The sequence below is a fragment of the Carassius gibelio genome, chromosome B14 (genome assembly GCF_023724105.1).
Source record: "Carassius gibelio isolate Cgi1373 ecotype wild population from Czech Republic chromosome B14, carGib1.2-hapl.c, whole genome shotgun sequence".
NCBI lineage: Eukaryota > Metazoa > Chordata > Actinopteri > Cypriniformes > Cyprinidae > Carassius > Carassius gibelio.
Window position 1 is genome coordinate 22,700,387 of NC_068409.1, and position 12,607 is coordinate 22,712,993.

The window sequence follows — 12,607 nt, forward strand, 5'->3', positions numbered from 1 at the left end:
TTCCAAATCATCATGCAGAGTAAGACATCTCTCCTCAGCCTTTCCAGATTTTTTAGAATATTTCTGACAAACCCTTAAAAAAAATGAAACATTGGTTTTAAACTTTTAAAAATGTATTAATGAAACTCACAAATATGAACAAATCAAACACCATCTCACTTCAAGAACCTTTAACACGAACATTTTAAGATGAGAAAATGTGTGTTTATAATTGTAATTATAATTGTTAAACAGTAAAAATGTCATCAGCTTACAATTAGTCAAATGTTTTAGATTGAAAATATATAGACATTTATATTAGTAATAACGGATAATAACAGATTCACATGGAATCTTTAAACTTCAGTGGAGGCTGAGAAGACAAAGACATTTCAGAACATATTAAACTTCAGCCAGTCAATCTGTGAGAGCTTGGCAGACCTGTGAAGAGCATCTGGCTCAGATATTCTGCAAACTATGTAATCTCAGCTGTAAAGTATGGTGTCTGGTTTATCTGGACACATGAAGACATTTGTCACCTACTTGCTTCACTCTTATAAGAAAAGGTTCAAAAATGAAACTTTTGAGGTTCTTGGAGATTGCAATTGTGGGGGAACCCTAAAGGTTCATTTTCGAACCTTTTTGAAAAGGTTCTAATTGGAACCTTCACTTAAAGGTGCTTTAATGACCCTCATCAGTTCCTTTATGAACTTTTTTCTAGATAACAATAACATTATTATTAATATTATAAATTACTAATATAATTTGAATATATAAACAGGACACCATGATTGTCCATAAACTGTTTAATACATAAATATGTATTACAAACAAGCCAACAAACACATACATAAATAAATAAGCAACAACCAATATCATGCATTTATATACATACACATTCATTCATTCAACCCCCCTCCCAAAAAAAATTTAAATAAATAAAATCTGGCCATTGTGGGTGGCATATTGGTTTTGGCATTTTGACACACTAAACGGTTAAACAGTTTTCAATAAATGTTCCAACTCTGAAGCATATTCAGTGTTGAATATGAAGTGTAGAGCTATGTTCACATCATCTGCTTCACAGACCTCCTCCTCCCCTTCCATCATTATTTCTAAAAGAGACTATGCATCCAAGCCACGTCCAAAGTGGAAAACTGTTCTGTGGTCAGACGAATCAAAATTTGAAGTTCTTTTTGGAAAACTGGGACGCCTTGTCATCCGTACTAAAGAGGACAAGGACAACTCAAGTTGTTATCAGCGCTCAGTTCAGAAGCCTGCATCTCTGATGGTATGGGGTTGCATGACTGCGAGTGGCATGGAAAATTTACAAATCTGGAAAGGCACCATCAATGCTGAAAGGTATATCAAAGTTCTAGAACAACATATGCTCCCATCCAGACGTCGTATCTTTCAGGGAAGACCTTGCATTTTCCAACATGACAATGCCAGACCACATACTGCATCAATTACAACATCATGGCTGCGTAGAAGAAGGATCTGGGTACTGAAATGACCAGACTGCAGTCCAGATCTTTCACCCATAGAAAAGATTTGGCTCATCATAAAGAGGAAGATGTGACAAAGAAGACCTGAGACAGTTGAACAACTAGAAGCCGGTATTAGACAAGAATGGGACAACATTCCTTTTCCTAACTTGAGCAACTTGTCTCCTCAGTCCCCAGACGTTTGCAGACTGTTATATGAAGAGGAGGGGATGCCACACAGTGGTAAAAACTTTTTTGAGATGTGTTGATGCCATGAAATTTAAAATCAACTTATTTTTTCCTTTAAATTATACATTTTCTCAGTTTAAACATCTGATATGTCAACAATGTCGTATTCTGAATAAAATATTGAAATTTGAAACTTCCACATCATTGCATTTTTTTTTTTATTCACAATTTGTACATTGTATAATTTTGTACAACTTTTTTGGAATCGGTATGTATTTCCCCAGGTGAAAAGGATGTTACTTTATTCCAACCACTGGGCATACTGTTGAAAGAAGCAAGCTATCCATGGTAGAGATTTCATCTTCTTCAACACATTTGTCAGTCATCATGTCTCAGAGACTGTGATTCAGAGATGTCAATAGTTGAGGAACTCCAGTAAGAAAGGCTGTCAATAGCTGTTTTATTCACTTAAAAATTGGAATGGAAGTAATTATTTTCTCTTTAATACATGATGCCATTGATTTTTCGATGAGTGCGCTATGTTAGTAATAATAACGTTACTCGCTTGATGGAAAGGGTTGCCTTGCATCAGGTGTTCATAACACAACAAGCCCAAACTAACCGCGTTTCGAGGGGGCCCCGGGTAAAAACTGCGTTCCAGGTGCTAAAATAACATTGAAAATGTAATGAAAATGACATGAAAAACATCATGCGGCAACAGTGATGAAGTGTGCAACACTGTGATGGATAGTAATGTCTAAAGGACACAGAGCGCTGTCTCCATGTGACCACAACAGCTTGAAGTTGTCCAGTGTGGCACTGCGGTCAAGACAGCCGCCAACTGCTGCACTAATAGTAGTACGGCTATCCTCTGTGTATACATATCCTTACAAGTACAATTTTTGCTGGATTATTTGTGTCCCCTTCCAAAATTGCTCTTGAGAAATGTTGTTTATCCTCCCCGTTAGATGAAATTTACACCCCTGCCTCTCGGCAGGATTATGCCCTCTGAACTTAACCTCCTCAAAACAGTATTCTGTGCACTGAAGCCTCATCTTTTTGAAAGAGTTGCATTCAGAAGTCTCATGTTTTCATGTTGATGGCATGCCCAGGTGTTACAATCACATGATTTTGGTTTAGGGGATGTAGAATGGTTTGTTTCTGGTGAACTGCATGTAAGACATTCTGTGCAATGTATCACTCTTACCACTGAAGACTTTGTGAAGTGTGCTTGTAAGGATCCTTCTTTGTTTCTTATGTTTCTTCAATTGTATCCTTTTTCCAGGAAGCACAATGCTGTTCTCATCCAATTTCAAAAAAGCCGTAACCCTCTTTTTTTCTCTCATGGGACATTTTTTTAGCTGCTCGGAAGTGGAACTTCTCACTATTCAACTATTAGTGCCGGTCCTGCATCTTTCTGCTTTGGGGTGTACTTCTTTGTGCCTGATTTAGCCTTTTAACTTTAAGTTGTTTCCTCAGACTATCCTTTTGAACTATCAATTTGCTTGGTATGGATTCTTCAGACACCTGTAGATTCTAAGTGGGGCATTCAGGAGAAGAATGGGTAGACTTGACAGAAGGCTCTGGTGTGTGCTGTGCATTCAGTGATGCTTCAATAGATGGAGGGGTCAGGTTCATAATGGCATTCACTTCTTCTTTTCTTTTTCTCTGTTTCTTTTGTATTGTGTTGAAGTTACACTATGCAGGCTGTTGCCTAGACTTGCCATCCTTCCCTATAGAAGATGTCTGTCCTGTGTGAACATGATCTCCTTACTTTTTCCTCCTTTCCTTTAGGACCTCCTCTCTCCTTGCATAGTCAGCATTGAGTCTTTCCCTGTATTTTCGTGTCCTCACTTTACTTGAAATTTCTGCCTGACACAGACAAATAATTGCAACTTTTAATATGTAAAGCATAGCAAACATGGTTAAATTAATTAAAATTAAAATGTATCATTAAAAAAGGTGTATGTGTTATATTGTGTGGCAAAAGTATCATATAGTGTCACTGAAAAACAGTCACACCATATGACGTTTTTTTCAGTTTAGCTAAAAACAGCTAGCTTATACTTAGCATGTAAATTGCCACATGGTGGCAATGCTTTTTAAAAGTTAATAAGTAAAATTTGTAAAAGTGTTTAATTTTTATGTAAATAATGTCACACCATAAGACACCAAACATTGACCACTAATGAACACATCAGTGACAGAGATTTCAAATTAAAAATTAAAACCTCAAAACTCACCTTCCAAATTACTCCAGAGGACACTGCAGCATCCTGGAGTCTGACAATCTTGATGTTAGATAAAAAAGTGACATAGAGGTCTTTATACACCAGTAATTGCTGTTATAATATCTTGTCAGAGGAACAACATAATTATTATTATTATTATTTTTTTTTTTTACAAATACCCATTTTTATAAGTAAATGACACAATGGCCCGGTAGAACTGGATGTCATGTCACCCTCCCATTTATAGAATGTGGAATACTTAATAGGCTTATTAGATTGGATTTTTATTTTTCTAATAAACATAGACTTTCAAAGTATAACAAGACATTGTATATCTCTTAATGTAAATTTTTTGTGTGACATTCAAGTCTTTCCAAAGAAGAGGTAGAGTAAAAAAAAAAAAAAAAATAGGTGTAGGATATTTTTAGTTGAAGTATTGAGTGATTGGGTGACACTATAGTTAATTATTTCTCATTTCTACACCAGATTTACATATAAGCTAATGAACTGAAGCCACTGCTTGCTTCTGTTTCTACTGAAAGAGTCCAGACAAGTGGACAACAGGAGAGACTGGGGTTTGTTGACCGACTTTATTTATTTATTAGAGTTTATTTTCAGATTAGGTTAATATTTTAAAGCCCATTTCTGATTAAGCACATACCTAAAAGTCTTGCCTACAAAAACAAAAGATGAAAAAAACCCACTGCACCTATCCTTCAAGTTTATTTGTTAAATGGAAAGAAACATAACTAACCTTATGATCTTAAAATCCCCTGGAAATTGGGCAACGGGACACGAAGGAGACATGTCAGGGAAGTGACCGAGAGGCCACATTTACAGAGTCTGAAAGGTCTTTGGATACTATGCGCGAAACTGTCCCAATATCAATATTTTCTTTACCTCTCCGTAGTTTTTGTTGAGGAAAAAAAAAGAAAAGAAAAAGAGAAGATAGTGCTAGTCACATGATCTATAGTAGGGCGGGGATAATGTTCGCTCGAGGAGTTCTTGGTGAGTTGACAGAAAAACAAAACCGCTGAGCAAAAGCAGCTGTATATTTTGCTTGTCTTTCATTTTAGTATGATACTATTTGTATCCTCAGTCCATTCTCGCAGCGTTTTGGTAATTTACATGCCTGAAGCTCATTGTGCAGCGCATCTTGTGTATACTGTCGAATGTTAGCATGCTAGCTTGCTGTACGCACTGTACAATGAGAACCGTAGAGAGTGAATTTACACCCTTTTGATTATAAATCTTTGGTCATTTCATGCTTTAGCCATAAGTATATATTAGTGTTGTAAGAACCTAATTTATTAAAAGTAGAAAACAAACCTTACACTTCAAATATATCGAACATCATAAAGTCACTGTTTACGTTTTCTCGCACCCTCATGTCTAGCTCGAAAAACATGGAACAAAAGATTCCGTATGATGATTATCAACTGCCAGTAGTGTTTCTTCCTTCCTATGAGAGCCCTCCTGCGTGGATCCCTCCACAAGAGGTGACAGTTATTGGAGACTACGTTTTCAACTAATCTTTTGTCATCATATTGACCTAATTGACATTTTTCTTTCTTCTAATCAGAGGGTACATCACCCTGACTACAACAATGAGCTCACTCAGTTTCTACCTCGCACTGTAGTGTTAAAAAAGCCACCCGGTGCACAACTGGGCTTCAATATCCGTGGAGGAAAGGCCTCCCAGCTTGGTATATTTATTTCAAAGGTCAGTTTTGCCAATTAAATCCTTCTTCGTTTATGTTTCAGCTAAAGAATTGACTTCATCATCGTGGTTTTGCTCAAAATGTTTTGACAGGTGGTGCCAGATTCAGATGCCCATAGGGCAGGACTGCAAGAGGGCGATCAGGTCCTTTCTGTCAATGACGTGGACTTTCAAGACATTGAGCATTCAAAGGTAAGATCTGATGAGTCAGTCTGAAAGACAGAAACACGCTGGTTCTCTCATATTCTAAAAAGAATTGGTATGATCTTGATTTCTTTCCTAGGCTGTAGAGATTTTAAAGACTGCAAGAGAGATTTTGATGAATGTTCGATACTTCCCTTACAGTGAGTATTATATGCATCTTTCACTTAAGACCATAATCCAGCTCATTTCATGTGTTGTTTTCATCCAAGGGTATCTAATAATTTGATATTACTGAATATGACGTGTGCAAACCAAATGTGACAGTAGTATTTCAGTCAGCTGATTCAGCTGGAGTTCCTGACATAAATGTGTGTTGTGTGTCTTTTTCTAGACTACCAGCGGCAGAAGGAGAGGACTGTACACTAGATGGCAGAGCTGGCCTTCATGACTGAACCGGTTCAGTGACGCAGCTGATGAGGTGTTGGTGTGTCAGCGAAACCTTCAGCTGCTCTGCATCATCTTCCTCCCACTAACTATCTTCTCTGACTAAGAGACTGCTCAAAGAAATCATCTTCAAACACTTCACGACATGCTCCTTCACCCATAGTGGTGATTTTGAGCTGTGCCAAATTTGAATGCAGCTGGTGAAATTTTCTGATACTTTCCCCTCTTCTGTTTTCTCATCTCTAGGAAAATGTTAATATTCTATGAGATATGTCATGCGTATGAAAAGAAAACATGGCAGATGTGTTATTTATTGAATGCAATGACTTTAGGTGGTTACATCCTGAATAAATTATGATCTGCTATTGATATCTTCACTTAGATGCATTTGTTTAATAAGGCTGAAACTGTTTAATATATCATATATTATTTTCATAACTAGGTCTTTTTGTGATTAAATTTTGTATTCCAAAGCAAATCATTTAGATGTTTAATGATTGATGTCCTGCTGATACATTGCTACAGACTACTTAATTGTAATAAAATCAATCTACTCATGAAAATGTGATTTCTGTGCTCATAAAAAAAAAAAAATAACTTGTATGATGAAAAAAGACTCAAAGTGGGAGGGGGGAATGTAAGAAGAGAATATTATATTCTCAGATCTTTTTACATTCATGATGTCAGGTAGTTTGGCTTTGTTAATATACTTTATTAACCCGTGGTACTATAAATACTATTTAAGGAATAGATAAGCAAAAAAGGATTTGGATGAATTAGTTTCTTCATTGGAAAAGATTTGTTTAGATTAGTATTTACATCACTTGCTCACTGACAGATCCTCTGCAATGAACGAGTCCAAGTAATGAGTCCAAACATCTGATAAAAAAAAAAAACCATCTCAATAATCCTCATGACTCCACTCCATCAATTAATGTCTTGTAAAGTTAAAAGCTACCTATATGTAAGAAACAAATCCATTAAAATGTTTTAACTTCAAACTGTTGCTGGTTGCCAAAATATATCCAAAATCCTTAAATTGTGCTTCCTCCGTTCTGATGTCCGCTCACATCAAAATCCAAAAACGTCTTTATTCTGGATTGGTTTCTTACAAATACAGCTTTTCACTTAAGATTTTAGTAGCTGGACTGGAGTCTTGTCAGTTACTCCTGGACTATTAAGGTTTCTGTCAGTTGTTTGGACTCTCATTCTGATGGCACCCATTCACTGCAGAGGATCTGTTGGTGAGCAAGCCATGTAATGCTAACTTTCTCCCTATTGGTTTTGGTGAGGAAACAAACTTCTTGGATGGGAAGAGGGTAAATACACTTTCTGCAATTTTTTTCTTGCCATAATATTCTTTTGACATTGAACCAGTTTAATTACATCATTTCATTACACAAAATTCAAACTTAACTTTTACGGAGTTACTGGAGCTCAGTGGAACAGATGGTTGTTTATATGCAAATACTGGGTATTTGCCCAGGATCATGTAAACTAGTATGGTGCAGTGCCATTAATATACACACTAAAAGATGCAACAATCTTATTATCAGAGAGAAAGAAGAGTTTTCGAAAGGCATTTTGAACAGAATTTATTTAAAATTTATAAAGTGTAAAACCATATTACCCTTCATTGAGTTAGGACTTCACATACATAAAACTCAAGTTATCAAAAACACAAATTTACATATCCATCCTTCCTCAGAAAAAAAAAAACATCTATCAAAAGTATGGGTAACTTTGATTCACTGGTTTCATGATATTGCTAATGACGTTTTCTTTCATGTTCAAGGGCACATACATAACAGAAGTACAGAAAAGCCCTCATTACATTCCTCTGCCTTCTGTTTTCTTCTGCCTGTTACAGGCAAATGAACTAAAACCACTTCAAGTAAGAAACGTTGAGGTAATACCACACTGGGTCTTGGACCACTTTGGTCATATTACAGGGCCTTTAATGCAGGTTTTCTCCCACGTTTACTTGGTGTCAATCATTTTCACTCATGCCATTACAGACACACCTCTTTGAAAAGGCACCGAGATATAAATACACAAACACAAAAGGATGACATTTAGAGGAATTTCTCCCCAACCATGGTGACTTAAAACAAAGATTCCATGTTTAACTAGATTTATAAAGAAATAATAATAATAATAAAAAAAAAACAGTTCAATAACATGTATTGAATTAAATTTGCCTTACCAAAATTATTTAGTAATAAATTAAAGATGCAAAAAAGGTCTCATTTAAGAATGAACCACCTTCAAAAGGATTTTTTAATTAAATTAAAAGGCAGAACTGCAAAGTATTTTCTTTTGTTCAAATAAGCACCACTATCGCACGCACAATGGCGAAAGAAATTCAGACAAGGGTAATGGAATGAGCAGATCTGTGCACCAGTCATTGTAAACACTTACTCGGTGAACGTGAAGGAGCAATGTTGATGTTGAATGTTGTAAGCTATAAGTGGGGTGAGAGGTAACTGGGCTGACCCGGTCACACAAACCAGAGTTTGGAAGTTCTAGCTGCTGTCCTCATTCTCTTGAGCATCCCTGGTCGAGCTCTCATCCACGTTCTCGAGCGAGTCTCCGCGCTGGATGGACAGCTCTGCTGGATCCATCAAGGGCAGTTCACTCTGTATGGGATACAGCCACGGCTTATGATCTGGAGAATTTGCCGCTTTCCACGCAGGGTAGTTCTGACCGGCTTTATGGACGCTTCTTAAGACCTGTGGAGTGACAGGAGAATGAGGGAGTGGCACTAGTATCAGCAGAAGTGACAATGTTTTTTGTTCTTGTGTAACCAAGACAATGAAGTGAAATCCAGTTTTACTTCATTTTCAAGCTGTGCAGTGACTCAGATTGCAGTAAGACATTTTGCTAAATCATAGCTGTAAATACATGTTTCTAGAAAATGTCTCCAGCATGTTTGTCAGCACACAGCATCATTGTGTGAAATATTGCCTATAAAGTCTGACTTCTAAACTAAAGTTAATGCGCCTGATTTAGGTTTTAATACAACAGCATAACCAGACAAGAAAATCCACTTAATCCACATATAGATCACAATCCTTCTCCTTTCACACCTGAAACATTGAAGTATTATTGTTTCCAAAAAAATATTAAGCAGCACAGCACAACTGTTTTCATCATTTAGAATAATGAGATGCTTCATGAGCAGCACATAAGACTAATTTCTGAAGAATCATGTGACACTGCAGTAATGATGCTGAAAATCTGCTTTGTCAAAGGAATGCAGTTAGTTTAAATTGTAATATTTCACAGTATAACTTCACTGCATATTTATCAGATAAATGCTACCTTGATGAGCGTGAGAGACTAAAATCGTATAAAATAATAAAACCTTAAAAGCTGTTCAATGGAAAGACAAACACCTCAGTGTTCAATAATAGCTTATAAACACTAAGCATGATGCACAATGTTATCAGTGCCCTTTGGACAGAGATACTGTCTGGGAACACTCCAAACGGCCTTCCACATGCAGTTATTATTCACAAGAGTATGAAATGGACAAAAAAAATAAATAATTAACAATGCAATAGAAGACTTGAATTATTGTTTATAATCAGTAATCTTTAGATAACAATCCGAACACTCAGTGAGGGGTGCAGAGTTAAAGGTGTTTCTAGCAAGTGTAAAATGCTACTGCTTGTGGAGTCAGTGATTGTGAATGATTAATTAATAAAAAAAAATATAAAAAATTGATTTGTATTTAAAAGGAGCCTAAGCAACACTCTACTGTAAATAAAAAGAATGACTGTAGTCATGCAGCATACAGACAGAACGAGATAAACAAGTTTCACTTTTAACACAAGTGCTGCGTGAGCGTCTTCAGTATAAGATCTTCCAGAAGGTTCCCATAGTAACAATTGTGATTTCACAAGCCTTAAAACACAGGCCCACACAGAAGGACACTTGCATCCTCAGATGCACAAAAAAAAAAAAAACACCACCACACAACTTACTTTTGGAGCCAAGACCTGAGATGCTTTGTTGACAACCCACTTCGGAAGAGAACCTAAAAGATAAAAAATAATAATTACAAAAAAAGGAAACAAATTAAAGTGTTACTGTAATTAAATGATGGGGGAACATTTCGAATAAAGCAGGAAATCTGTCAATACCTTTGGGATCAGCTTGTGAGAGGTACGTGAAAATGCAGCTGTTGTGCCCCGTTGGTTGGATCAGGTAACCTGTCAGAAGGGAAACGGCCCTTACCAGATCCTTCCGTGGGGGAAATTTCTAAAATGATAGCAAGAGTTTACTAGTTGTATTAATAGATTTTTATTTCATGAGCAGAATATTTGAAGTGAAAACATTTTCTCCTACACTAATGTGAGGAGATGGATGCAAACTTGTTCAAAAACGGTCAATATTTTTGCTCTTCGATTTGGTTCTAAGTTGATGCATGTAACAAAACATATTTTAACAGAAAGTGTAGGTAAATAGAAGATGTACCGGGTGTTTCACGGAGAAGTTAACGATCACATATTCATTTTCAGATGCCTGCCATGAGCGCAAGGTCACCACATCTCTGTTCTTCAATGGCTTTGGGCAGATCCCTGTGAATAAAAGGATAAAAAAATAAATAAAATAAAAACACCATTTATATGACCTGCAGGCCCATATATAGCCATAAACACAAAAAGTTGACTATAAATACATACAAAAACATGGTCCCAGCAGGCTTTTCTTCAACTCTTATCACACTTTGATAAGCTACGGTGCTGAAGTCTTTTCAAAATGTGATGGGTGAATACCAGAGACTAACAAAATCTCCAAAAGAACCACTATAATGACCATAAGAAATAACTCACTAACTGAGATTTTAAAGATGACATTACTCACATGAATAATAGCCCACGTCAGCATTAGGAGCCAGGCGAGCAATGTCGAAACTCTCAAGCATTGTAGGGTCCCACGTCTTCCGGTACACGCTGTCATGAAGCACGTCATACATGCTAGCAGCCGATACATCCTTTATGTTTATCCTACACTGTATTGGAAACAACTCATTTGCATTAGTGTTGTTATGGCAGCAGTACACGGGACTAAACATGTAAATTAAACGGACAGGTTTAAAAAAAAAAAAAAAAAAAAAACATTGTGGAGTTCATAGAAAAGATATGTAAAAAATAATATTAAACCCACACCCTTACATTCTCATAAGTACTATTGAATCATGTCTAGTCAATGACCGTTTAAATATGTTATGATGTGGTAATGTTAAAATGTATAAACATTTTAAATTCTGGATTGGGGTTCCTGGGTCTGTAAACTACTGGTTTAAGGGATTTTATAAGGTAACCTCGACACCACAAATTTAAAGTGCACACTGTATACACATGACATCGTAGATAATTAGATGCAGGCAGACATCTTACCTTGATTTTGTGCACTTTGGAATAGTTCCCTTTGTTGTTTGTGGAAGCAGATAAAGGGGCCACCTCGACCCAGACCTCCATGTCGTTTTTATCATACTTACTGAGCCAGTTCTCCGTGGACAAGCACTGTCTTTTGAACTCATTAAACGTGGATTCATCCGGAATGATTCCTGAACCGCGAGACATAACGTTACCTGAGACAGCAGATTCACAGAATAAAAACACTGCGAGAAACAAAAAGATCAGTTTGAGAGATCTTGCTTCTATCAAGACTGAATATGTTTGTTTTGTTCACAAAGGATGAGGTGTAGCTATTAAGGTCACAGATTCACTTTTCAAGCTCGACAAGATTTTTCTCACAGATTCCTTACCAGGCGTCAACGCTTGCGTGTGGAAAAACCTCGTCACCACTTCCGGGAGTAGAACAGGTGCGCAGCTGGTCAATCAGCGCTGAAGCACGGTTATTCAGCACACTGAGACATGATCCTGATGTGCTCTCGGGCTTTTATGTTCTCAAGTGAGACTGTTTGAAACTGGCGCAAACTGGGTGTGAAGGACCGCCCGTATTGATTGGTCATCCGTTTGCAGGGCCAGTGGTCTCTGCTGCTCCGCAGATTTACATGATTAATTCATAACGGAACCGCTGAGACGAGCTGTGAACTCCGCCTAGTGTTCACCAACCGAAACCCGTCAAATCACCGGCACATCATTCAACCGGCCCGTGCGGTGAATCATCTGAAGAAACTGAATTTCATGCCTGTTTCTGTTCTGTGCGTTCCCTGGCACTAGCCGTGGGTCAAATAGAACTTCAGAGTCTAAAAGCTTATATATTAAATCTATTTAAAACATTTATTTTAGTAAATGGGCCAAACAGTCGGCCAAAGAGAAATTAAGAGTTTAAAAACAAATGTTAAAAATTTCCTATTAAAATGTTTATTTTAATAAACAGGCCAAACAGTGGGCCAAATAGTTTTAAAACATTAAACTATTATTTAACCTTTTGCA

At 36.9% G+C, this 12,607-nt stretch overlaps 2 protein-coding genes and 1 long non-coding RNA gene across 5 annotated transcripts; 1 reads left to right on the forward strand and 2 right to left on the reverse strand.

The window, feature by feature from the left end:
- Nucleotides 1–906: 906 nt before the first annotated feature.
- On the reverse strand, nt 907–4,781 carry LOC127970918 (uncharacterized). The gene is made up of 3 exons (XR_008156692.1): nt 4,641–4,781; nt 3,899–3,946; nt 907–3,527 (listed from the first exon to the last, which is right to left on the reverse strand). It is a non-coding gene; the product is annotated as an uncharacterized LOC127970918 (long non-coding RNA).
- Nucleotides 4,756–6,757, forward strand: LOC127970917 (PDZ domain-containing protein 11-like). 2 transcript variants are annotated; one of them, XM_052573627.1, is made up of 6 exons: nt 4,756–4,894; nt 5,283–5,385; nt 5,469–5,609; nt 5,700–5,798; nt 5,890–5,950; nt 6,142–6,757. In XM_052573627.1, the coding sequence occupies exons 2-6, from the start codon at nt 5,293–5,295 to the stop codon at nt 6,174–6,176; spliced, it is 429 nt and encodes a 142-aa protein (XP_052429587.1). In that variant the 5' UTR covers nt 4,756–4,894; nt 5,283–5,292; the 3' UTR covers nt 6,177–6,757. The 2 variants fall into 2 exon arrangements, with proteins under 2 accessions (XP_052429587.1, XP_052429588.1); XM_052573628.1 differs by lacking the exon at nt 4,756–4,894 and adding an exon at nt 4,898–5,005.
- Nucleotides 6,758–7,772: 1,015 nt separating this feature from the next.
- On the reverse strand, nt 7,773–12,214 carry LOC127970873 (START domain-containing protein 10). Of its 2 annotated transcripts, none has more exons than XM_052573565.1 (7): nt 11,974–12,214; nt 11,603–11,826; nt 11,067–11,214; nt 10,677–10,780; nt 10,343–10,460; nt 10,184–10,236; nt 7,773–8,926 (listed from the first exon to the last, which is right to left on the reverse strand). In XM_052573565.1, exons 2-7 carry the CDS (start codon nt 11,786–11,788, stop codon nt 8,720–8,722), a joined length of 816 nt encoding a protein of 271 aa, XP_052429525.1. In that variant the 5' UTR covers nt 11,789–11,826; nt 11,974–12,214; the 3' UTR covers nt 7,773–8,719. The 2 variants fall into 2 exon arrangements, with proteins under 2 accessions (XP_052429525.1, XP_052429524.1); XM_052573564.1 differs by having other exon boundaries at nt 11,603–11,796; nt 11,974–12,211.
- Nucleotides 12,215–12,607: the final 393 nt, after the last annotated feature.

Excerpts from the sequence above, each read along its gene's own strand:
- LOC127970917 (XM_052573627.1), top strand. The coding sequence starts at position 5,293 with ATGGAACAAAAGATTCCGTATGATGATTATCAACTGCCAGTAGTGTTT. Across the intron at positions 5,610-5,699 it reads TTGGTATATTTATTTCAAAG|GTGGTGCCAGATTCAGATGC; the intron begins GTCAGTTTTGCC and ends ATGTTTTGACAG. Across the intron at positions 5,799-5,889 it reads AAGACATTGAGCATTCAAAG|GCTGTAGAGATTTTAAAGAC; the intron begins GTAAGATCTGAT and ends TTTCTTTCCTAG.
- LOC127970873 (XM_052573565.1), bottom strand. The coding sequence starts at position 11,788 with ATGTCTCGCGGTTCAGGAATCATTCCGGATGAATCCACGTTTAATGAG. Across the intron at positions 10,781-11,066 it reads TGACGTGGGCTATTATTCAT|GGATCTGCCCAAAGCCATTG; the intron begins GTGAGTAATGTC and ends TTTTATTCACAG. Across the intron at positions 8,927-10,183 it reads CTCAGGTCTTGGCTCCAAAA|GTCTTAAGAAGCGTCCATAA; the intron begins GTAAGTTGTGTG and ends GTCACTCCACAG.